The sequence below is a fragment of the Psammomys obesus genome, unplaced genomic scaffold (genome assembly GCF_907164565.1).
Source record: "Psammomys obesus unplaced genomic scaffold, mPsaObe1.curated_primary_1811, whole genome shotgun sequence".
Classification (NCBI taxonomy): Eukaryota; Metazoa; Chordata; class Mammalia; order Rodentia; family Muridae; genus Psammomys; species Psammomys obesus.
In genome coordinates this window covers 1,794,438-1,820,569 of record NW_026596091.1, presented here as the reverse complement: position 1 = coordinate 1,820,569, position 26,132 = coordinate 1,794,438, and the positions used below count along the sequence as shown (strand labels likewise).

The 26,132-nt window shown below is 40.4% G+C and overlaps 1 protein-coding gene across 3 annotated transcripts in view; it reads left to right on the top strand.

Moving 5' to 3' along the window:
• Polr3b (RNA polymerase III subunit B) overlaps positions 1–26,132 on the top strand; it is a 109,260-nt gene that overhangs the window by 38,584 nt on the left and 44,544 nt on the right. For all 3 annotated transcript variants that reach the window (XM_055627876.1, XM_055627875.1, XM_055627877.1), the window contains 7 exons: positions 3,688–3,849; positions 6,646–6,846; positions 9,416–9,578; positions 11,587–11,740; positions 15,200–15,274; positions 15,786–15,884; positions 19,976–20,103. In XM_055627876.1, coding sequence (XP_055483851.1) covers positions 3,688–3,849; positions 6,646–6,846; positions 9,416–9,578; positions 11,587–11,740; positions 15,200–15,274; positions 15,786–15,884; positions 19,976–20,103 — 982 coding nt within the window. The remainder of the gene's footprint in view (positions 1–3,687; positions 3,850–6,645; positions 6,847–9,415; positions 9,579–11,586; positions 11,741–15,199; positions 15,275–15,785; positions 15,885–19,975; positions 20,104–26,132) is intronic.

Here is a 26,132-nt window from a genome sequence, read left to right as displayed (position 1 = left end):
ACACACACACACACACACACACACACACACACACACACACACACACAAAATAAGATTTTAAAAAAAGATTTATTTCTAAGTATCTTTGAAAAATATCTTAATAAGAGTATTAATATGAAAATCTTCAAATATATAAAAATAAAAGTAAAATCAGCTCTCATATATTCTCTCATATTAGAAGTTCATCTTGTTCCATTTGCATCATCCTCCTGCGCACCCAGAAACCCCCAGTTCTCAAATTGGATTGTTTAAACAAATGACAGTCATCAAATTATTTCAGTTTCACAGATAGAAAATTACATTATGTAGACATAAGATATTTTCTCTAAAGGATAGAACTGTATATTAAAAAAGTATCATTTTCAGACCTAAGCTTTTGAAAGAGTAATTTCTTACTGTCATAAGGGATCCATGAGGAGAGTAAGGATCTCACTTGTTGCAGTTGGTTGGTTGTATATTAGATTTCTTTTAATCTTATGTGTGTTTCAAGAAGTGAATATTTATTTATTTATCTATTTATTTATTTATTTATTTTTGAATTTTATTTTTTTATCAGTTACATTTTGTTAACTCTGTATCCCAGTCTTGTCCCGATCTCTCATTCCCTCCCAGTCCCTCCCTCCCTCCCTCCCTCATCTCCACCCTGCCCCTTTCCAAGTCCACTGATAGGGGGGACCTCCTCCCCATTCATCTGATCCTGTTTTATCAGGTATCTTCAGGACTGGCTGCAAAGCTCTCCTCTGTGGCCTAACAGGACTGCTCCTCCCTTGGGGGGTGGGGAGGCCAAAGAGCCAGTCATTGAGTTCCTGTTAGAAATAGTCCTTGTTCCCCTCACTATGGGAAACCAATTCGTTACTGAGCTACCACAGGCTACATCTGAGCAGGGGTTCTAGGTTACATTCATACATGGTCCTTGGTTGCACGTCAGTCTCAGAAAAGACCCTGTGCCCAGATATATTTGGTCCTTGTGGAGCTCCTATCCTTTCCTCATCAGACTAACAAGAAGTGAATATTTAATTCTAAGGAATTTTCTACATTCTAGATTTGGCTGATGGCTGTGGGAAGAACCAGTAAGGGGAAGGAGGAATTAATTAATTAATTCCATACTGGTTAATTAATTAATTACAGTGATGGCTGATGTGGTTATAAAGGCACTGAAGTTCTGTGATATGCTGTGTGAGAGAGACTAGATAGACGCTCTTGACCATTTTGTGTTTTCTGGCTACTTGATGGGTGACAGTGCTGTGTGCTGTCAGGGAGACCGTGTCTGCCTTCTGTGCTGTGGGGCCTGCTCACTGGCTTCAGGCGCTGCAGTGCCAGTTCATCTGTTTTAAAATTGACCAGCTTTTCTCTTAATGGCTTTCTTAGTAGTTGATGAGAATCATTTCCATTTTCATTATTTCTTTATGGTGTGGAAAGTCAATGTTATCTAATATTTTCATTCTAACACATTCATTATGTGGAATTTCAAAAATAGCACATTTTATCATTATCTGTATTGAGACATAATTTTTGTGTAAAAGGCAAGAAAAAAAAATACTAGCAAAACTGATTAAAAAAAAAAAAAAAAAAAAGGTAGATTCTCACTATGTAGTCCTGGCTGGCCCGGAACTCAAAGAGCTCCGTCCACCGCCTCTTCTCTTCAGTACTAGGTTTAAACATGTATGCCAACACGCGTGGCCTCTGAAATGCTTTGTTTTAAAGAGTTGCAGAAGAATAATTTAGTTCTCCAATTTTCTGCAGAGACAGTGAAATATGTTAGTGTCTTTCTAAAATTGACAATAAACAGGAATTTTAACATTTTACTTAAATTTCACAATGGCATCTCTCTTTTTCTTAACAAATGAGTAATCAAAGTAGTGACTGGTAGCTTTGGCTGAGATTGCATTTAAATCTGTAGGATAATTTGTTGAGAACTAACTTGTAAATAACTTCAGTCATCTGACCTTTGACTGTGGTATGTGTCTCCTGTTGAGAGACTGAATCATTTCTCTTGGGAATATTTTAAATACAGTTGCTCTGTTTTATCTGTTTATCTTGCAAGCTAGTGAAATTCACATCTTCATAATGCAGTTTCTTGTAGAGTCCCTATGACCTTCTTTGTTGATGATGTGTTCTCCTCAAGTAAAGACAGCTTTATGGCTTCCTTCCCATTATTGATATCCCTCCCATTGCCCCATTGAACTGTCTGTCACCTCTGCCTCTGAGTTGAATAGGAATATGAAGATGGGCATTTCTTCCTTGTCCAAAGTTTCGTAAAGGAAAGCTTTCTGTTTCCTGCCCCTTCCGTATGGGCTAGGCCCCTTCTGTCTAGCTGTGCAGTGATCCTTGGCCTTAGCAGGTTTCCTGCTCCTGCCCCAAGGAAGCTAGATTTGGAATCCACCTTATCCCTCTAGGTTTGTACCTTTTCTTGACATTAGTGACCAGAAGATCTCTTGAGCCTCCCCCATTGGCAGCCTGCTGTTCATTGTTTCTAGGTGCAAGGCTTGTAGGTGTCCAGGGCAGACAGCTTTGGTTACTTTTGCCTCTGAGACATGCTAGACAGTAGGCATCCTGACCCTTCCCCAGCTGCTTATAGATTTGCTTCCTATGGGAGAAAATCCAAGAAAGTAGCTAAGAGTTCAGTTGCCTTTGTTCCAACAAAGGTGGCTTCCTCAGGGTTTCTCTTACTCTTTTATGAATAGTCCATGGGGGGAGGAAAACAGAATCTATGAGTGTTGGCTCTCCCTGTGCTAAAGCCTGAAGAATTCTAAACTCCCAAAATAATCCACAGTCAGCCTGAATTTGGGCTGTTTCTTTCATAGTGTTCTGCTCTTGCGTTGCCACTTGTCTGTGCCTTCAGACATAGTGTAGTTTAGTAGTGCTGGAGGAAATACAGATGTGACTTTGTCTATGATTTCTTTCATTGAGTTTGTGTTTTTTAGGTCTTGCCATGATGTTGTATTAGTTTTTGTTCTTTTCATTGGTTGCTAATGTACTAGTATATTTCAGTTTGTTTAAATTTTATGTGTATAGGTTGCCTCATACAGGTAAATACGGATGTCAGTGTCCTCATACAGCTAAATATGGATGTCAGTAGGAAACTGATTCCTCCTACCCCCCTCTCTTTGCTACTTATTTATTTATTTATTTATTTATTTATTTATTTATTTATTTATTTATTTATTTGAGGCACGGTTCCTCTGTGTAGCCTTGGGCACGGTTTCTCTGTGTAGCCTTGGCTGTCCTGGAACTCACTCTAGACCAGGCTGGCCTTGCTTCCTGTGACTTGTTAGAAATGGAGATTACTATGTCTTCCTTTGATATACTGAATGAGAAACTTCACCTTGCCAGTGTGTTATCACAGCTGCCAGAGGTTGAGAGCCACTGCTCTAGAGGACAGCCCAGGAAGAGAATGCTAGGGCAGTTTTCCACGTGGCTCTGGCACTTTATATTATACCAGTAGTACAGGAAAGTTTAGCTAACATCCTGTCTTCAGTGTTCTCAGACTTGGTAAATTAAAATGAGGCCATTCCTTTGCTCTCATTCAGCATTCCCACATAGTGTTTGACATACAGTTATCAAACTTGTGTATATATGTATTAAGTTGAATTTTTACAAAAATGTTTTCAGTTTTAAAATTTGTCCTTTTTTAAACAGAGCCTTCATTGAAACCTAAGCTTAATCATTGTGTATTTTTTCTTCTAGCTCTTATCTCTTCTTTTTGAAGATTTGTTTAAAAAATTTAATTCAGAAATGAAGAAAATTGCAGACCAAGTGATTCCTAAACAAAGAGCAGCCCAGTTTGATGTGGTGAAACACATGCGCCAAGACCAGATCACCAATGGCATGGTGAATGCCATCTCTACCGTGAGTCTCCAGCCTGCTCTGCAGTTTGTGACTTCATTAACTGGACTAGAAATGCAAAGTACTCTGGGAACCCATGAGACAGAAGTGTTCTCAGTAGGCTTTGTTAAGAGAGGCATTCCCTCTCATCTTTCTCATCTTGTTAAGACTATTACCGTCTAAAAACACAAAATGGAAATTTTCAGAAGTAATTAATAAATTTAAATAGCTTCTGTTTTTTTCCTATTTTTCTTTTATTTTTTCCAATTTTACCTATAATTTTCCTGTTTTTATTAGTTTTTAAGTTTCTACTGTGTGTAATTCACAAATTAAAATTTATCATGGGTGTGTGGAAAAAAACAGCATAGGATTATTGGGTTCTGTACATCCCTCATGGACTAAGAAGGATTACCATACAACTTCAGTGCTAAATTATAGTTTCTGCTGCATGGCAATATGAAAAATGCACTTACAGGGAGAGGCTTAACTATTCACAGTCATTCTTCTCATGGGTACTTCCCTCCATTTTTTTTCCTGCAATAAGGTTGATAGATTTCAGGCAGATTTCTTAGTTGGCAGCTTTTGTCCAAAGCCATTCAAAGGCGTCTTATTTCTTTTATATTCTTCAGAGATCCATAAGCTATTCCTTTCTGGGCACTGAACTTGGTCCTCTGCAGCTGCTGTGTATTTAGGGCCCGGATGTTCATGAAGGGTTATCAGATAGGTATCTGCTCCCTTTTTAAAAGCATAGCAACTGTACATCTATCTGATGAGTCTGCCTTGCATTTGATATACCAGACACACAATTTTATGGATGGTATCTTGCCCCAACAAAGAACAGCGTGGCCCAACACTTTGACTCCCATAACCATGAAATAATAAAGAAGACTTGCTTCAGCTCTCAGCTTTAGAAATTTTAGTGGCTCTATGTGGGCAGCTAAAGTATAGATGCAGCCCTACTCTGTGCCTTTGGCACCTTACCCTCCCATGGTCTGGGTTCTCGAGGTTGAAGAGCCTGCCATGCTGAGCATTCTCCTGTCGGGGTTGCTTTCCCTTCTTCCTGGCCACGTTCTCTCAGCAGGACGCTGTTTTATCTTCTTGACCACCTGCTTATTAGAAAGCATTAGGCCTTGTGGCAGCTGTGTCTCCATCTGAGGTCACCCAGAGTGTTCCCCTCGAAAGAAAGCTTTCACCAAGTTAGCCTCACTGTGGAGCAGTTTTACACTGTGGTTTCCTCCTGTTTGTTCTTTTGATTCCTTCTGGTTTGCTCCTGCAGGAGACTAGAACGGATTCTCTCCACTTCCTTCTCCCCTTGCTTCCTGTTTACCAGCAGGCTGCCTCATTTTAGCTCTGTGCTATTTACCTTATTATTCCTACCCACTGGGCATAGGTCTCATCCCAAGGATAAAAGGAAGCCAGCTGAGTGTGTAGCAGTCAGACATTTGCCCACTTGATAGCTTTTTGCTTGCTTTTGGCTTTTGAGGTGTGTAGAGCTTTATGCCTAGAATTTAGCACTTACCCCTCTGTCAAAAAATTAAATGTTCCTAATAAATGGATTTTGAGTTTAGCAAAGTAAAATTTGACTAATGAGGGAGACGCCCTGAAGTCATATTTTAATATAAAATAAATTTTAATATAATTTATTTGATCTCCTAAAATCACACTAATTTTCCTGTTTTGAGGAAAAGCTCTAAAGCTAGGATCCATATAAGTATTCTCCTGAAACTGTTTTCAAAAGTTTGTATTAGTTGTCTTTTGTATGTTTTTCTAAGAAAATAGTCATAATCTTCATCTGGTTCTTCAAGAGGAAACACCCCAGCATAAACAGATTCCTCTGTGAAGTCATAAAGATAATTGGGTCAAATGTTTTTTGAGATGTTTTTTTACTTTCCTTTTGCAATGTATACTATTTTCTGCAGTTATGTTACAGTTTTTGGAGAATATTATATAATGTGTACAACTTATACAGCCAAAAACCTTATAGTTTAATATAATCTAATATGTTCAGTATATAGAAGATGAAATTAACATTTAAGATTTACTTACATAAGTCCATTTTATTTTGTTAATATTTCAGGTTAGCATAGAAAGTAATAGTGTTCATCATTATATCATCTTTACAGTGATGACATAAATCTGTTTTAATGTTGCTATGACCACAGAGGTATTTCTTGATTTAACAACATAGTATTTCTTAATGTTAATAAAATACAGTTTTAGGGCTGAAGATGTAGCTCAGGTAGAAGAACACCTTCTTAGCATTTGCAAGCCCTAGGTTTGCTCCCCAGTACTGAAAACAAACAAATAAACAAACAAACAAACACAAAAAGGCCAAGATAGGTTAAAACATGCAATTCCTATTTCTTAGATCTAGATTAAGAAAGTATAGATGATTATGTCAAAAGTACTATCAGAATCACATTTTTCTGCACTTATCTTTGTCTTAACACTACCTTTGGAAGGCATCTAAATAATAATCCAACATGAGATTTCCCTTTGAGTTTTAGACTTGTTTTTGCCTGAAGAGTGTGTACACCTCACACTCTTCAGCCTCAGGTTGAACTGTTGTGGGAAGTAGAACCTGAGTCCTAAAGAAGGTGACTGTCCTGTGATGAACATTTGAAGCTGGCTGCTTGCCACAGTGTAGCCCTTGCCTAGAAAACCCCAGCAAATCATCAGGCTGCATTTTAACTTTACTTGTATCATTTTGGTTTCTATAGGTACATCATGGCTGTATGTGCATTGTCAGGCAGTTGCTATGACAAACTTCTCATTCTACGGAAAGGTTAGAGTAGCCTCACTCATTTTATTTCTTTCCAGGGAAATTGGTCTCTAAAGAGATTTAAAATGGACCGCCAGGGTGTGACCCAGGTGCTGTCTCGATTGTCATACATATCTGCGCTCGGCATGATGACAAGGATATCTTCCCAGTTTGAAAAAACAAGAAAAGTGAGTGGTCCTCGTTCTCTCCAGCCATCTCAGTGGGGAATGCTCTGTCCCTCCGACACGCCTGAAGGAGAGGTAAAGTACCATGAGAGTCTCTGTGGGGTCAAAGGTCATACCGTTATGGTGAAAGTGTGGGGTTCTGCTTCTAGACCTTAGTCATTTCTTAACTGCTGAGTCATTGATTAACTGCTTATTTGGCAAGAAATGCTGATGCAGTTTGTCAAGACTACAGAGTAGCTCTGAAACCAGAAGCCTTGATTCAGCATCTCATTGGAGAGATTCAGAGTCAACATTTCTCATTCTCATTTTATCCTGAGAACCAAACCGTGCAATGAAGAGGTGATTAGAATGTGGACAACTGAGAGAGCAATCACTTTTGACGCTCAAGAGGAGCTCTGAGTAGCTTTTTATTTTCTTTAGGTGTGCCTTGAGAAAACAGTTTGGAACATATACTCTAAGACCTAAAGTAATTCTGATTTATATAGGAAGCACAAACCATTACCTAAACACCAAATTAATAGAATTGACAAGATTTAATTGCTTAGCCTCGCTGTGTCCTATGTTCCATGGCTCTTTCTTATTCATAGATTTTTTTAAAATGTTTGTATGTGTATGTGTGTAGCTGAGTGTATGTGTATGCATCATTTGCACGCAGGTACCAGTGACACCAGAGGAGGGGACTTTATAGCCCTGGAACTGGAGTTGCAGGCTGTTGTAAGCTACCCCATGTATGTGCTCAGTGTCCTCAGTGTTTCTTCAGTCTCAGCCTTTTCTTTCTCATGATATTGTTGTTAGTGTCACCTGATTCTATAAATGAATAGAGAAAGGTGGGCCACCACTGTCCTCAGGTAGTGGAGAAAGGTGGGCCACCACTGTCCTCAGATAATGGAGAAAGGTGGGCCACCACTGTCCTCAGGTAATGGAGAAAGGTGGACCACCACTGTCCTTAGGTAGCAGAGGAAAGTGAGCCACTTCCATGTCTTCAGGTAATGGAGGAAGGTGGGTTTCCACTATCCTGAGACTCCTGCACTAGAGACCCCATAAATACACGATGTATGAAAAAATTGGTTAATAAAAAGTGAAAGGTGTAGGCTTCAAAGTGTAAGAATATGTTAGGACTCAAAAGAAGTGAAAATTAGAAGTCTAGGTAGACCGTGGTTTTTAGAAAATAATCTAATTTACCTTAAACTGTAAGAAAATTCACATTAAGTTTATTTAGTTTTCAGATGCATCATGAATTTTGAAGCGCTTAAATTTCTCAGGGATTGCTTCAGCCATCATCCACAGCTAAATTAACTTTCTGCTGTTCTTAGTTGGGGTTTCTATCACTGTGAGGGTGTTGAAGCTTCACCAGCAGCCTCTCCTGGGCTCTTTTCAGGCACTCTAACCCTACCACATGGTGCCAAGCCTCACTCCTCTACATGACCCCTTTATTTCTGGGGAGTCTACTTCAGCTGAGTCTCTACACCCACCTATGTCCTTTCCCAGTGCCCAGATGCCTTGATGCTTTCGAAACCAGTACTAACCGGGAAACCTTTACACATCACCAAGTTTGGCTGCCAGCACAGGGTACAGCTTGGCTTCCCCTCAACCACAGCTTCCTACACTGACCCTGAGGGAATACTCCCAGGTTACCATCCTCGGTGATGCTGCTGCTCTCTTCTTCATCACTGTTGATTCTACAGCTCCAGCTGATACTGAAGACCAGTATCAATTTTCTCAACAAAGCAAAGGTTTCACTTTACTGGTTCTTAATTCAAAATATTGAACAGCCTTGATAGACTCTTTAAGGGACTCTCAAACTGCTCTCTGAAACCTCACAAGCCAGGCCTCCATTGTGTCTACTGATCTCAGCACTCTTATCTTCCAAGCCTCCACAGAACAACCCGCTGAGCTCTGCACACTAAGTAGCTTTTCCACAATCATCTAAAAAGCACATAATCGGGTCTGTAATAGCAGTACCTGTTGACCTGGTAACAATTTCTAACTTTGTTAGGGTTTCTGTTGCTGTGTTAAATGCTGTGACTAGAAGCAGCTTGGGGAAGAAAAGGTTTATTTGGCTTATATTACCGGGTCACACTCCATCACCGAGGGCAGTCAGCGTAGGAACTGGAAGTAGGAACTGAAACAGGAGCCATGGAGGGGCACTGCGTACTGGCTTGCTCAGCCTGCTCCTTTACACATCCCAGGACCACCAGCCCATGCGTGGAAAGTGTTACCACAACAGACCCTCCCATATCAGTCACTAATTAAGAAATGGACTGCAGACCTGCCTACAGGCCAATTCTCTGGAGGCTTTTTTTTTTTTTTTTTCTTCAGTTGTGGTACATCTTCTCAGGTAAGTCTAGCCTGTATCAAATTGACAATAAACTAGTGAGGACAATGTCCTCTCTTGTTATCTGGAGATAACTTCCTCAGGTTAAAGGGCATGCACTTTTTAAAGGTGAGGTTGTTTGAAGTAAGGGTGTGTATCTGTGTGTTTGCACGTATGTGTGTGTAGGTGTGTGTGTTTGAATCTCCAAGTGTCTCTTTCAAGGTTGTACTCATTTGTATTACCAACAACAAAGTGGTGAGCATTTTCAGATACAAACTGTACAATTTGACTAATGTTTATTCTTAGAAATGACTGTCAGTTTTTTGTTAGGCCTGTGGTTTGGTGAAAAACTTGGCCCTCATGACACATATTACAACTGACATGGAAGATGGACCCATTATTAAGTTAGCTGGTAACTTGGGAGTAGAAGATGTGAGTTTATTATGTGGAGAAGAACTCTCTTACCCAAATGTGTTTCTCGTCTTCCTGAATGGTAGGTATGCACTAGAGATGGCCATCCTAGGCCAGTGTTTCTCAACCTGGGGTCGCAGCCCCTTGGAGTAGTCGATGACCCTTTCATAGAGGTTGCATATCAGATATTCACATTATGATTTATAACTGTAGCAAGACAGTTATGAAGTAGCAACAAAAATAATTTTGTAATTGTGGTCACTACAACGTAAGGAACTGTATTAAAGGGTTGTAGCATTAGGAAGGCTGAGAGCTACTATCCTAAGCAAACTTTTGGGAATAGAGAGGAAATCCATTATTTTTGTATTTAAAGCATAAGCATACTATAGTTCTGATTCTAGATAGACCTGAATTTATTTTTTGTTTTATTTTTATTGAAAATAAATATTTTCCATCAATATATTCTGATTATGGTTTCCCCTCCCTCATCTCCTCCCTGGTCCTCCCCACCTTTTTGCACTTCCAACTCTACAACTTCTTTTCCTGTCTCTTCAGAAAACAAATAGACACCCCCCAAAAAAAATTAGAATAAAACCAAACCAAACAAAGAACAACAAAAGAAAAAGCAGAAGAAACAGCACACATGGAGATACACAAACAAAACCCATAAAAACACAAGCAAGAGCCAGGCACAGTGGCATACTCTTATAATTCCAGCACTCACAGAAGCAGAAGCCGATAGATGTAAGTTGAGGCAGCCTGGTCTACAAAGCGAGTCCAGGACAGCCAGGGCTACACAGAGAAACTCTGTCTTGAAAAACCAAAACCAAACAAACAAACAAAAGCACAAGCAAAAGACCATTATGATAAAAAATTGCCCAAACAAATATGAGACAAAAAAATTAAAACTGTAAAAATACCACTGAGGATTTTTTTTGTCTCAGCCATCTACTGCTGGGCATGGGGCCTGCCCTTAAAAGTGGTTAGTATACTCAGTGAGACTCCAGTGGAGAAGTTAAGTTTTCTTCGGAAAGGTTGGTTATCAATTGCAGATAGCTTGTACAGATCCAAGCCAGATCCCCCCAGCGCTGAGAGGGGGAAGTGGATGTGATCTCCCACCCCTAACCAAGAAGCTGTCTCCAGTAGGCTTTAAAGGGAGAAAAGTAGTACTAGAAACAGCTGAACTTTTGGGTGTGCTACCCAAGATTCTGAGAACACTGCTGAGGTCCAACTACTGCTTTCCATCTATTTGCAGTTTCTAAAACATCCATGGTAAAATAAGCTTTGTGTACTATCTTGATAGCTACTTGGGTATACACACAGTTCTGCAGAAATGATCAGATCAGCTCACTTCATAGTCCTAAGCCATACAGTACTTAGAGCTCAGCAGCTGTGGGAAAATGATCTTCTTTGGTTCATGTCTGTTTCTTCCTTCTGCATCCTTTAAGCCCCCAGAGGCTGGCAGCAGTGTGCCCACCTTTTCACTCGGTAGCTGTGTCCTGTCTGATGTGCTCATCTCTGGCCATCCTTTCCTCCCATTCAGGGAGTCTCTAGCCCTCTATAATACAGGCTCGTGGGGAAGGGTCAGGTCGTCAGCAGGGCAGTCAGCTTCCTGCCTTGTCAGTGTTTAGCAGGGGTTGGTGGTGAGCCAGCTCTCAGTCTGCATGTCATGCTGTGCCTCTCTGAATCCTAGTGCTAAGCCTGGGAGGTGAAAACTGGCATCTTAGTTTCACAGCAGGTTCTGTAGTGTCCAAGGCAGAGTTCTCAGCAGTCTCCTCCACATGACACCTGTGGAATTAACAGGCCAGGCTTCACTCCTGCCTGTTCTGGTGTGAAGCTCATGCTCTTCTCACCATGCTGACAGCTGAGGACAGTCAAGTAAACTCTTGGGGAATTCCTCCATCATTGTCTCCAAGGCCCTCAGCCCAGCTTTGATCACACTCTTCCTAGATCTGGCCTGTGGATGACTGCTGTCAGTAACTATGTTCCAGTGACTTCTCATTGCTTCTCAGCATTATGATTGGATGGATAATTTTAGTAGGATTATTTGTTCTTTGTTTCTGACTCACCTGTTTCTTCTCTTTGTCTAGGTAACATCCTGGGTGTCATTCGAGACCATAAAAAGCTTGTTAGTACATTTCGGTTGATGCGAAGAGCAGGATATATCAATGAATTTGTTTCTATCTCCACAAATCTTACAGATCGCTGTGTTTATATTTCTTCTGATGGAGGACGATTGTGTAGGTATGTTGCTGTTAAGAACTTAAGTCTCTACGTGAACTTTTGGAAGAAATAGTCTTCTAGTTTTGAAGCTGCTTTAGCCTTTTTGTTGTTGTTGTTGTTGTAAAGATAAATTTGATTCAGTTTTCAAACACCTTAGAGATTAATGGGAGATATGAAAACTAATGGGAGCTATTTTCTGTGCTCAGAGTTCAGTCTGCCAGGAGAGGCAGAAATAATTACTGGTACAACTAGCTCTGCTAGGGAATGGGTGCTAGTTGTTGTCTGTTTTACTGGGTATGCTATTTGTGGAAGGCCATTATTTGAATTATTATCTTCATTTTAATGAGGAACTTCGGGATCTGTGAGGCTGAGCCAAATGCCCAGAGCTAGACTAGAGTAGAATTGTTTTTTTCTTGATAGTCCTTAGAAGTCGCTTGACTCCAACAGTCCTGATTTTCACCTCTGTATTCTACCCAGCCTTAAAGTATTTGTAGTTATGTTACTTGACCAGAAAGTAAAAGGAGAAAGGCTGAGAAAAGCCAAGGAAAATGTTAGGATGCAAAAGGAGGTGGTAACGGTAGGAAAGTGGCCCCTTTCGTGCTTATCGCACACAGGTTGAGTCCTCCAGCTGAGTATGCACAGAAATCCCACTAGTATCTGTCCCAGCCCATCTCAGGGTCATGCAGGGACATGAGCTTAAGATCACCTCCTACTCAGCACTCCCTGGATCCTCTTCACTGGCCCAGCTCCTGATCTTTCTCAGTACTCAGTATTTCTCCTCTTCCCTTGATTCTCATTCCTTCTCTCTCCCTCTCCCTCCCCACCCCTTATTCTTCTTTTATGTATTATATCCCCAAAGCAGTTTCCCCTCTCCCCTAGATCCACTCCTCCTCTGATTATCTTCAGAAAAGTGCAGTCCTCCCATGCATAGCAGTCAGATTTGCCATACCAAGTTGCAGTAAGACTAGGCATCACCCGTTGTGTTAAGGCTGGATGAAGCAAGCCAGCAGAGGGAAAATGGTTTCAAAAGCAGTCAGAAAAGTTAAAGACAGCCACTGTTAGGAGTCCCACAAGACGACCAAGGTCACAACCGTAAACTATGTGCAGAGAGCCAGAGCAGACCCATCCCTGATTGTCGTTTCAATCTCTGTAAGCACCTATGAGCCCAGGTTAATTAGTTTTGTGGGTTTTCTTCAGTGTCCTTGACCCCTCTGGCTCCTACAATTCTCCCCCCCCCTCCCCCCGCCTTCTTCCACAGGATTCCTCTAGCTCTGCCTAATGTTTGGCTGTGGGTCTCTGCATCTGTTTCCACCAGTTGCTGGATGAAGCCTCTGATGACTGGTCCAGCTTGAGACCTGTGACACAAGAGGGATCCCACCCCTGTCACTACCTAGAGGGCCAAAAACCAGAGGCTGAATAATTCAGAGACCCAGGATAGAACCAAACAGGACTGGCAATACAAAAAGAAAAAAAAAAAAGTCAATGAAATGATTCCTAATGATACTCTGCTATACTCATAGACAGGAGCCTAGCATAATCGTCCTCTGGTAAATTCTTAATGCTTCTAGTAAAGTAATTTTTGCTTGACTTGGTCAGACTTGGTTTCTCTTATGATGTTGCTGAAAATAAGATACTCACATTTGAGTCCTAGCTGGCCACTTCGTGACTGTGTGATTCTGAATATTCCTAAGTTTTTGAGGTCTGGTGTCCTTGGCTTGAAATGTGAATGGTAATGCCTACTTAGGACTGTGCTGAGAAATAACAAGTAGGTTGGGGAAGTGCTTACAGAGAGAGTATCGGGTGCTCACATAGAGCTGCTAACCAGTGGCTTAGGCCAGGCGGGGTGGCTGGTGGCCTTAATTCTAGCAGTTAGGCAGAGGCAGGTGGTAGGGCTCTGTAAATTCCAGCCTGATCTCTGAGGTGAGATCCTATCTTAAAAAGAGGAAGGAACTGGAGGATTAGACAATATGACCTAGGAGGCAGGTGAAGCATTGGCATAGTATAAGCACTTCCTGTTCAGAACTTTTTATTTTACTCTAAACATTTAATAAAATATATTCTAAAAGAAAGTTAATTGGTTTTTAGAGGTCATTTCATATTAGCAGATCAGAGATCTGGCTGGAATAGAAGAATTTATTGAGTAAAGTGGCTTCTCCCCTTTCTACTCTGGTTTCTGCTTTCAATTGTGAGCCATAACCTGAGATCCTGGATTGGGGCAGGAGTGGGTCTGTGATTCCTCACCAAAAGCCAGGAGTTGGAGGTACTACTGACTTTTCTTCCCATCTGTGAGCTTTAGCTTCTCTTTTTGCTTGATTCAAAGTGTTCATTAGTCTTCACAGCATTATTTGGGCTTCAGGATAGACATACAAGTGTCTGCTGGCTTCTCGCTCCCCTCAGTAAGAGCTGCTTATCCAAATAGCAACAGCCCTTGATGTTTCCATGCCTCGTGCCATTCTTATTGTGAGTATTTCCTTGTGGTGGTGAAGCCTTCGAGTCAAGTCACCACTGACAGTTACAGGTTAATCTGCCAGACTGCTCTTCCACCTCCCCACCCCCATCAGTCATTATAAGTCACCAGTAAGGAGGCTGTTCTGTTCTCAATAAACATATAGCCAAATGCTCTAAGTCACTTCTCAGTCTTTTTCAGTGATGTTAGTCATGCATCAAACCACCCCAAACACCAGGTCTCCACCGAACTCTCAAGACATATCTGTTACTGTCCTCAGTGACAGGTCTTTGCCTGCCAACTCTTGTGGGTATCACAACAGTTCTTCTGTGTTGGGGCTATATTCCGGGATCCTCAGTGGATATCTAAAACCATCAATAGTACCCAATCTCAAATGGACCATCCTTTTAATCAGATAACTCAGCCTGCTACTAAATTACTAACAGGTAGGCACCCTTTCAGTGCTGTGCAACATGAATGCACTAGAGAAAAAGCTAATCCCCTTCCCAGGTAGAATGGAGCAGGGGCTACAGGATTTTACCACCCTGCCCAGAAGCATACGTGATTGAAAACTTTCTAGACCGGAAATGACTCCAAGGAACTAAAATCACCAAAAGCACAGAAGAGTCACTGAAGCGTGGGCAAAGGAAGACTGCTGTAAGCCAGATATTCCCAGCGGCAGGCGAAGTGGCGCTTCCGTGATCGCTTATACAGTTTTAAGAATACAGCATGGAGACTTTGTCCCTATCTAGACTACTGATGGTGATCTTTGTGTTGCCTTTTTATTTCAATCCAAATGATTCTTAGGATAATTGGAGGAAATACTGTGTAGTTTATACATACTCACAGGAATATAGGGTTGTGTGTGTGTGTGTCAGAGGGGTGGCAGAGAGAGAAAGACTGTGCATGTTCATACAGAAAAAACTGTGTCCTCAAGCCCTCTAGACCAGTCTGGCTCTCTTCCCTCTTTTCCACAGTGGTAAACAGAATTGGCTGACATCATTCTTCTATAAGTTATTCTTTTCCCTTTCTAGGCCTTACATAATTGTCAAGAAACAGAAGCCAGCAGTCACAAATAAGCATATGGAAGAATTGGCTCAAGGTTACAGGTAAGTGACCAAAAGTAGAAATTATTCATCTCTTTAAATATGTTCATACTTGCTTTACTCAGCAGTAACATTCTTTGACATCTGCTGTAAGGAAAGTGTATCTTAATCTCTAGTCCATCAATTCCCCTCTATCGGCTATACCAGCAGCCCGTTATAAACCACCCCTCATGCAGCTGTATTCGTGGGATATTTCCCAACTCAGGCCGTAGTGAAATTCTGTCCATTAAATGCTTCCACTAAGAAAAGCCCTCATAACCATGTTGTTAATGTGGACACTGCATGCCTCATACCACAGTTTCTAAAGTCAGTACTTTCAGAAGTGGGGCCCAGATTGGCAAGAATCAGCCATTAGTGCTTTTATCTTAGTGACGTTGTGACCCATAAGCAGTGTGTTTAGATACCTTAGTGTATTGATACTCTCTAGGGATTTGGGGAATAAATGAAAACCAGCATCTTCTGTTGTCATATACAGTACTGCAGTAAAGTCTCTCTTTTACCAATCTTTTCCCAGGAATTTTGAAGATTTCTTACATGAGAGCCTAGTTGAATACTTAGATGTGAATGAAGAAAATGATTGTAACATTGCACTCTACGAACATACAATTAATAAGTAAGTAAGATTCATAATGACCACAATTAAAACCCATCTGTCCATGGAAAGTACTGTCTGCCTTCCCTGTCTTGTTCAGATCTTCTGGGAAACATGCTTGTGAAGGTGCTATTTTGTGAGAAAGCACCCTGTCATCTGACCCAGTGAAGTGCCACAATGTCGCCAGCAATTAATCTTTAGATTGATTATCTCTGTAACTATGTGATACTTAGTGTATACTTTTAAAAGGAAATTCCCTCTCCAATTTTAATATCCAGCTACTATGAACATTGAGCTAATGAGTCAGCATTCATAAAATAATGTTTGTCTCTCTTAGCTAGGATTTTGCCAGTGGATATCTGAAATCTCATTGTTAGAGAAGGAATTCCACACATAGTATGGTATAAAAATATCTCTGAACATATGTGCAGTGTAAACTTGAGATGCCAATATGTTCATAATGTTTCTCCTACACAGTGGAATTTTAGAAGCATCTGTGTTTCGTTTGGGAGACATTAGAGGACAGCTGCACAACTGCTCTGTTATGCATGTCATTAATGTACCATTTGCCTAAAGCTGGAATTCTTGCAGTTATATTGTTAAGAGGGAGTTTAATAATCATACTTGCTAATTGTTTCTATCTTCAATCATGAGCAATTAATTTTTTCTTTCTGCTACAAGATGAAATATATATTTATATTATAAGTTGATAAACAATGCTTTTTAGTCAGAATTTTTAGTCCCTTCAGGTGGTGAGCTTTTCAAACTACTTTTACTTTCTACATTTCAAGAACTATTAGAGAACTGTTTTATAGTGGATTTTTTTTTTTTTTTTAAGAACTGGGTCTCATTATGTAGCCCCTACTGATCTAGAACTTGCTATATAGCCCAAGATGGCCTCAGACTCACAGAGCTTCTCATGTGTCTGTCCCCAAGTACTGAAATTAGTGTGTGCACCATGTCTAGCCAGTAGTACACTTATAAATGACAGGTACATCCTTTGTGGTTTTTTAGCTCTGGCTTCCCTTACTTGTCACATGACACACCCAGGGCTGAGTTTTGTTCACCACCTCCATCTTCCACTTAGTCCAGGCTCTGCCATTGCTTGTCCCTAAGAGCCCTTCGTGGTTCTCGGACGCTCTACAGACATCGCTGGGCTCCTAGCATTTGTTCATACTTGATTCTCATGTGTGTTCACCTCCCCTAACCTGCTGTGGCAGCCTTCCTGGCCTCTCTTCAAATGCCTGGACACTGATGGCTCCTGTTTCTTCTTTCATGCACTCAGGTGTCACTTTGTTGTGAGTCTCTGAGTAGCCGCATTTAAAGCAAACACACAATTCTTTCTACCCTCTTCACTGCAGGTCCTCGCTGCCACAGAGTAAAAATCTCACTTTTTTTACTGACTTATTTGTGTACTGCATGTCTTGCTGCAATAGGGCATTATGAAGCAGGGTGTGCCCAGTCACCAAGATACTGTAGTGATAAAATTCATTTTATTTGGAAATGATAATTCTATTATTTTATTCATCGACAAGATTATTTTTAATTGTAGATATACATAAATTTAAAAAGTGAACTTAAATTTGGGGTGTAACCCAGTTGGCGGAGCATATACAAAGCACCTCATAAAACCCTAGCACCAAGTAAAACCAGGAATAATGTCAGACACATTATTTCAGTACTTAGGAGTGTGTGAGTTTGAGGCCAGACTCACTATCAACATAGTGAGTCTAGGACACCAGGGCTACAAAGTGAGATTCTGTCTCCAAAAAAAAAAAAAAAAAGAAAAGAAAAAAAATTTAATAAAATAAAATAAAACTTGGTTTAGTGATACATGCCTATGTTCCTGTCACTCAAGAGGTGGTGGCAATAGGATCAGAAATTCAAGGTCACCCATAGTGACTTTCGCTCTGTCCTTTACTCTGTGAGACCCTGCCTCAGTGAACAGAATGAACCTGCATTCTTTCCCATCCCACCAGACTCCACATTCCACAGTACCCTGAAACTAGCTGTCTACTGTGTGCTTTCTAAGTGAACACCGGTGTATTCGTGATCCCACAGGGTATGTGTACAGGATGATAGGAATGTGTTTATGCATTTCAATTGATTGTCCTATGAACACCTTGTTAGTAATGTGACCACATTATTTACCCATATATATATATATATATACATATAGGTATAAATATATAATATTCATAATATTATATATAATATTAAATATATATAATATATACATATAAATATATATATTTGATTTAGTTTATATATGTGGGTATATATATATTTGCTTTAACTTATTCTCTGCTGGAATTTAGTGGGTTTATTTTAATATCAAGTACATGTAAGTGAAATCTCTCATTCCTGTTCAGGGTATACAGTGGTTGTGATTCTAAAGGAAGTAATTTTTCTTTTTTATAAAATTAAAATTCAGAGCATTTAGATGTTCAATATTTATGAGACACTACATAATCTTAAAAAGTCACTGTTTTGTGATAAAATAAAAACTTTGTGTTTGACCTAGGATCTCATACATGCTAATTAAGCTCTTTGCCACTGAACCACATCCTCTAGCCAAACTTTTTTTTTCTTGTGTAGCAAATACAGCTTTAAACTATGCTTCTTAAAACAACAACAATAAAAACACCTAGACTGATGCCTCTTAAACAAGCAAGCCCACCTAGACCCTTTCCCTGCCTGCTCGCAAAGGCTTTTGTCAGATGGAAGGTTCCACTGGGTCCCAAGAAAAACACTGCTCTTCCAGCTTACAGGTACAAGGAAAGCACATCTCCTCCAGAGTAGAAACATAGTGCTTACTGTGTGCTCAAGGAATAGATGAGGAGGTAGAGCTCTTTTACCAGGTACATTACAACTTATGTTCCACAGTCGGTATGGACTGCTTTCCCAGAAATGGCCTCTCCCTCAGGTGCTATGAACCATCGAAATGTCTGTGGTTCTGTTTCATAGACCCGAGAATTAGAAACATAGGATCACTGCATGTATCCTGAATGTGATGTGTGTTACTGAGTAAAAACCCTTACATATTCAGGCTGCTCTTTCCCAAAAGCAAATAAGCCCCAACCTGACTTTTCTGTAGAACTGTATTATGAAGTAACCAACTAGTTAGATACCTATGACAGGACTGTCCCATAGCAATATAATACGAGGTACTGGTACATACTAGAAAGTAGCCATACGAAGAGGAAAATGATGACTAATTAATTATTATTTTGGGAAGGGATACTGAGAATTGAATATAGGGTGTCACACATGCTAGGTGGGTTCTTTACCACCTAGCAATTACTAGCCCTTAATTTAGATGCTTTTATTATCCCACTGTGTTTAAAATACTGTCACCATGTAATGAATATTTTTAAATGAGATATTTTACATTTTTCTCATACAAGTCTTTAAAATCTTGTGCACACTTAGCTAAATTTCATTAGAAATACTAAATCTGATAGAACTTTCACAGTCAAATAGGTAGATTCACAAATGTAAGTTGTCTGAAATATAATGATAGCTTAGAATAAGAAACTGAATTATTTAAATTTAAACCTGAGTTTTAAATTTTAAGTTCCTTAAAATTGGGTAAAATCTAAAATTCGTTTCCTCAGAATCCTAATGTTTGAACTGCTCAGTGGCTGCAGTCAGCTAGGGACTGCGGCACTGCTCTGCATAGGTTGTACCTACTCATTTTCAACAAGATCTTTTTCTTTCCCCACATGTGAGGCAGGGTCCTTATTGACAGAAGGAAAGGCAAGCTCATGTGGAAGTTACTGTGATACCATACTTCTGTGTTTGTCGTAGAAGTTTCTTTTTATCATGTATCACTGATAGTGTATATTATGATAATGATAATGTTATGTAAGAACCTTTTTACTGTCTCCCTTTTATTTTCATCACTGATAAGAATATATTTTTTTATTACAAAACAGTTTAAATTCTTTCATGCTTTATTTCAGCATGCTTTTATTTTACTAATTTCCCTAGCATCAAAGTTTATTATAAATCCCCTGGGAACCTAAGAAAGAGTATCTTTTATATCCTTAAACAGACACTGGTTTTAGCACTTTATGCCTAAACTGCCTAAATCTTCATTAACTTGCCAGAGATACCACCCACTTGGAGATTGAACCCTTCACTCTTCTTGGTGTTTGTGCTGGCCTTATCCCATACCCTCATCACAACCAGTCGCCAAGAAACACCTATCAGTGTGCTATGGGCAAGCAAGCCATGGGTAAGATTGCCTTGTTAAACCTGCTTCTAAATTGGATGGAGAAAGACTTTAATCTTTATCCTCTCTACTGTGTGTTTGGGCAGTTGAGAAGCCAGTGACACCCGGGGGCTGCTAAGCTCAGAGAGCCTGTGGAGCCGTGATGCTTGCTGGAGACCTCCCTGTCTTGCGATTAAATAAACAGGGAGATCTTAGCTGGTTGCTTTAGCCAACATAGTTGCACATAATAAATTTTCCATAATTATAAGAGTGAGTATAAACATCAAAGCCCTGAAAAGTGTAAGTTAACCAGAAAAGGCGGGCAAAAGAGCAGAACAACCAGAAGCAAAGGAGTGAGGAGGTTTGCTGAGTAATCCGCGTACCTCGGTTGTCTGTACCACGGTCACTGTTCTTGTAGTTGCTGTTGTGTCTCTTAACACTTATATCCATTTCCAAGTCCATTTCTTTCTCCTCCAGAGTCCCCTTCCCTTTCACCTTTCTAGTAATTTATCTACCCATCCATACTCCCATAACATTCACTAAGCAAGACTGGCAGTCAGATGTGGGGAGAAGGAGCCTGAAAACAGACTTCAGAGAAAGCTCTCTGTTTACGGAGTTTTTGTTCAGTCGGAGACAGGCAGATTAGACCAGAAGGCAGGATCTGGGAACTGAGAGGGAGAAGAGTACTTGTGAAGGTGGGACTGTACTGAGTCTCGAAAGGGAAGCATCATTCACAGAGGAAAAATGACATCTCGTGGCAGTCTTGGTAAGTCTCTGTGGCAAGAAGATGTAATGAAGATATATGCTACATGGAGGAATATATGTTGCGTGGAGATTAAGTATGATCCATGGAGCACTGTGAAGGATCCAGCTTCTAAACAAATCTTATGGATTTGTTGAAAATGTTTTCAACTCTTAGTTTACTTAATGAATTTTCATCCCCTGTATGGCATGTCCTTTCTAATCTGAACGGCTCCAGGAGCTTCACTTTGAAACGCTGTGAACAGTAGAGGGGAGGTTCTGCTTCACCTCGGTTAGCCTGTATCCCTCTTCCAGCTGTAGCTGGCCAGGAAGAAACCCTGCTTCCTTCCCACAGCAGGAAGGAAAGATATTTCTTCCTCAGTCTCATGCCCTTTGGCTGGCTATGGAGAGAGGAAAAGCATATTGTTGTGCCACCATTTACCTGAATGGTGTAACGCCTGGACAGTCGGGAATAATTTCCAGTGGGAAAATCTGAAGAGCAGCTCATCAGTTTCGCCTCCTATTCATCCTCAGCAGTGTAGGCTGATGTCCTGCCTATACTCCTGACTTGCTAACAAGTTGAAATATACAGTACCGCACCCTGTGTGCTGTGAAAGGGCTATCACTTCTTTTGAGTTTACCAAACCGTTTGTTTCATGATGTGAATCCTGGCTGAAACAATACACCTTTTGTGTAGAACCTTCAGCAGAATTAACAGAAGACTAATCACTGCATGACTAATGCCTCTCGTTTTGTTTGAAGATACAAACAGAAGCGACGGCCATCTCCTGTTAGTGAAGCCGTTTTAAAAATAAAGAAGTGACTCAAAAGAGGAGAAAAATATTTTTATCACAACCCTCCCCACTCCCACCTCCTCCAAAATTGAAAACCCAACCTTTATTTTGTGGCCCCACACGTCTGAAGCGCCGGGTTAGTTACCACACACAGTTAAGCAGGATCAGTGTGCACAGAAAGCCAATTCAGTGTCTGTAGAGTTCTTTTGTAGTCTTGTGTGTGAAGGTTTTTTTCCTCGTTTTGTTGGGAGTGTCATTTGCAATTCATTGTCTGTGTTTTCTGAGGTTGGTGTATTCAGCTGCTCTGACCCTGGGTCCTGCACATTTAGCTCCTTGGATACAATCCTCTGACGTTACTGCTGACGCTTGCAAGACAAAAGCCACAGAATATCTTAAGTCATATAAAAAAAAAAAAGGCTTTGTTACTGTTTGTTATTATAAAACACACCTGACCAGGAAGGAAAGCATAGAGAAGTGCATTTAAAGTTGGCACATGGCATGGCCACATTTCCCTTTGGACACTGAAAGAACTGCAAGAGCTGCAGGAGTACCTAGGAAGGTCTGTGTGAAAGACAGAAGGAAAAGGTCAGTGAGAGAGAGCCCATAGCAAAGACCCAGGTCTGAGGCAGGTCCAATCCTTTCAGCAGGACTGCTCTGGATCATTTGAGTTTCCTGAGTCCTGGCAGCTGGGAACTAAAAGCCACTTTAAAGAGGATACATTGCTGAAGACTCTTTTCCAAAGTAATGTTTTATTTGTTATTTGTCTGTTAGTTCATGTAGAAAGTGGAAGACAATAGTCTAGAAGTGGCTCACTAAATATTATAGCCAACCTGCAAGGTTTGCTGTGTCCAACCCCTGCCCTTTCAATACCAAACCACCGTCCCTCAGAGAGTGAAAACAGTAGCTCCGCAGAAAAGGACCAGTGCGAACCACAGTAACTCAAGAGCCTCAGCTTGCATATCAGAGAGCTAATCTAACAAGCTGCCTGCAGAGGTGCTACTTAAATCACAGATGCTTCAAAGTTATTAATGGAGTCCAAGTTCCATACAGCATCTTCCTGCTACCAAGACCATCTCACTTCAGTGTGGCTGTTGGTGTCATGACCAGGCTCAGAATAGAAAGTCAGGTATATAGATCCCGGGTAGTGGTCAGACCCAGGGCTCTCTGAGCCCCTGCTGTGTCCTGGAGCTGCAATGTGTGCTGAGGCTGAGTTCAGAGTCTCACTCTATCCTGCCTGTTTTACTAGCTGTCCTCTAGAGCAACGCTTTCTCCTTTCTCACTCAGCTGGTATCAGCAAATTAATGAATATGCATCATGGACCTCCTCCAGCCCTTCCCCCTTCAGCTCTAAGTTACCAAGACTGGAAAACAAAACAAAACAAAAACAAAACAAAACAAAAAAACAAACTTAGGAGTTTGGACAGCTTCTGTTTTTGTCTTCTGTTTCTTCTTCCAGAATCTGTTTCTAAGCAGACTATTTCATCCTGTGTTTAAACAGGAGTGGAATGTCCTGGGATTGATATATCTAAAAGACATGATGTTCAAGATTCCTCACAAAATTGTTACATTCCACAACTCTGCCCCACTGTTTTGTATATCTATTCTTTATTTGTTTAGGAGTAAAAAAAAAAAAGGGAGAAAAGCCTTAGCCACTTTTGCATGAGAGTTGTTTTTTTTTTTTTTTAATTCTGTTGATTTAAGGGATTTGTTTTTAGTTTGTTTTGTTTTGTTTGTAATACTATAGCTGTTCTAAATGCTTCAGTTTTACCTGAAGTCTCTCTGGGGCTTCAAACACCCCTTTGCTAGACTCACTCAAGTGGACAAGGTTACTGTGTGTTCAGCTTCTATGCTTTCTGTTAGTTCTAGTTTCCTTAGAGTAATGGGAAATGACTGCTTTGGTCTAAAGTTTAGGTTACAACTTGAGTGAGATGGGTGCACTGCAAGGTGACACTGACCGCCAGTATTGCTGATGCTAATCATAGTGACTGCTGCCACTTACCCATGGAGGAGGGAGTCTTGCTGGGCGTTGAACCCAGGGCTTCATTATTGCCAAACATATGCTCTACTGCTGATCTGTTTCCCAGACCTCCCAGTTTTTACATGCATTCATTTTTTTAAGCATGATAATGATCCTGTGAGGCTTGAGCTTTTCTTTCTGAGAAGAAAGCTGAATTCCAGAGTATACCTCTGGAGTTCATACTTATACCACAGTACATTGTATCTTCTATGGAATCTCTAAAACTCACCAAAGTTCTTCTCTGCTGAGAGTCACTTCCTCCCCATAGTTCCTGAACTTTGTGGCCTGTAATCAGGCTGGCTTCTCTACTTCATTATAGATTATAAACTCATTGAAGATAGGAATTTAGTATATTATTGTATCCTTGTGCCTAGCCAGCTTAGTAGGTGGTATCATAAATACTTAATAAATGTTTCTGGAATAATGAGTAAATGGATGGATGGTGACTGATTCTAATTTAGAGCTGGGTTAAGTGGCATAGGCCTTTAATTCCAGCACATGGGAGGCAGAATCAAACAGATCTCTGTGAGTTCTAGGCTAGCCAGGGTAATATAGTTAGTTTTTTGTCTCAAAATGAATAAAGTGGAGAGTTTTTGAGAAAAAAAAAATCCAACGTCAGTCAACTTTGGCCTCCATACATAACACATATGCATGTATAACTATACACATACAAACATACACGTGCATGTGTGTGTATATATACATATATACTTACGTATATGTATATATATTCATGTATATATACATGTTCATGCACAGAAACACACACAAAAGAAGGGAATTTTACAACAAAAGAGAGTAAACTAAAGAAATAATACAACCTGATTCTGATTTATTATAAAACTACAAAAATAAAGACAGTGTGATATTGATTCAAGAGCAGAATTAACAGTTGAGAAGGAGATACATTACAGCAAAATGGGGCAGTGGAAGCAAACCACAGCTCATAGGTGTCCTTTTGTGTTAGCTGAGTGTGTTATTTCCCCCAGTATCTTTTGTGGTGTGCCTTGTGCATGCTGGGCGAGTGCTTCCCCTGGGCTACAGGCCTAGTCCTGCAATGCTTTTTAAGGAAACTGAAAGCAGCAGTAAGAACATTTTAGTTTGACCGTGTGCTTACATAGGCGAGCTTTCTGAGTTAATTTTTTTAAATATTTAATAGCCATAGGGATTTGATGGTATTGTAATATAGAAATCTTAGTTTATGTATAATGTTTTAATATACACATCCGTTATGCTTCTAAAAATTTTCCAGTGAGTCATAATGCTTATGTGCTAAATGATTTCTTTGTCCCTCCATGTAGTGGTCAGAAGCAATGCTGGCAAATTATGTTCTGGGCTTGAGAGCACAGTTTCTAGCAGGATCAGGCTCCATGGCCATTGTTGAGAAAGACGGCCATTTATGTTTCCCTGCTGCATGATAATGCTTGTGTCGGTTTCAGAAGACATGTTTTGGTAGCCTGGTGGGACATTGCCTGAACCCTCAGCTCAAGCTGAGTAAACTACACAGTTGGAGCTGAAGTCACAACATGTATTTTATATGGTTTCATAGAAAGACATAAGCTTATTGTCTGTGAACCATGTCCTGACCCCTGCAGCAGTAGTCTTAGGCTAAAGCAGTTAAGTGCTCACTGTCAGGTGATTGTCCAGTTCATTAGTTGTCAGTAAAATGACCAAATTGCAGTTCCTAGTGCAGACCCAACAAAAGGTCCATGAGGTTCATCTGACTATTGTCTTTCAGCTGACTTTTGGTAAGTTTTGTAAAGATTTAAAAGATTTAAACACAGATACATACATACTCTATTAAAAAGCTTGAGTTCTTCACCTTAATTCAGTTGACATTTCCTGAGCAACCATAATGAGCTCCTCACTCTGCAGTGTGCCTTCTGCACAGCTCTTGGCATTGCTTTTGGTGATGAAGGTCAGGGAGTCACTTTTTTTTTTTTTCTGCTCAAGTAGTTGGTTTCAGTCCTGAGTTAAGATTGCTATTGTTTTTTGTTTGTTTGTTTGTTTGTTTTTTGTGGTGCAGGGGGATAGTGATGGGGATGGAACATAGATGATTTAGTAACAGAATGCAGAAGTTAGAGGAAATAAATCACAAAGCTTAGATATCTATTCACACTTTGGCTCAGCTCCATACAGTGGTACCTAGGGGCTGGTGAATATGTGTTACCAGAGGGGCACATTCATGAAACAAGCCAAATGTCCTTCCTATACTAACAGATCACCTCAGTCATTCACAAAGTGAAGAAATGCTCAGACATTAAGGGGGTTTCCGTAGCCGGCATGTGCTCTTACAGAGGGACAGGTCTCTGTCTTCTATTTTATAGTCTCTGTTAGAGTCAGCTGTGTATCCATGAGCTCAAAAGATAGACTCTTCCTCAAGAAGGCCATAGATATCACTCTTACAGTGAGTTCAATTGTAGTTGACAGTAACCCAGTAACATACCCTCCTAAGGGCTGTTGGCTAAGAAGACTAATTGTTAAGGAGAAAGGAGCTCACCC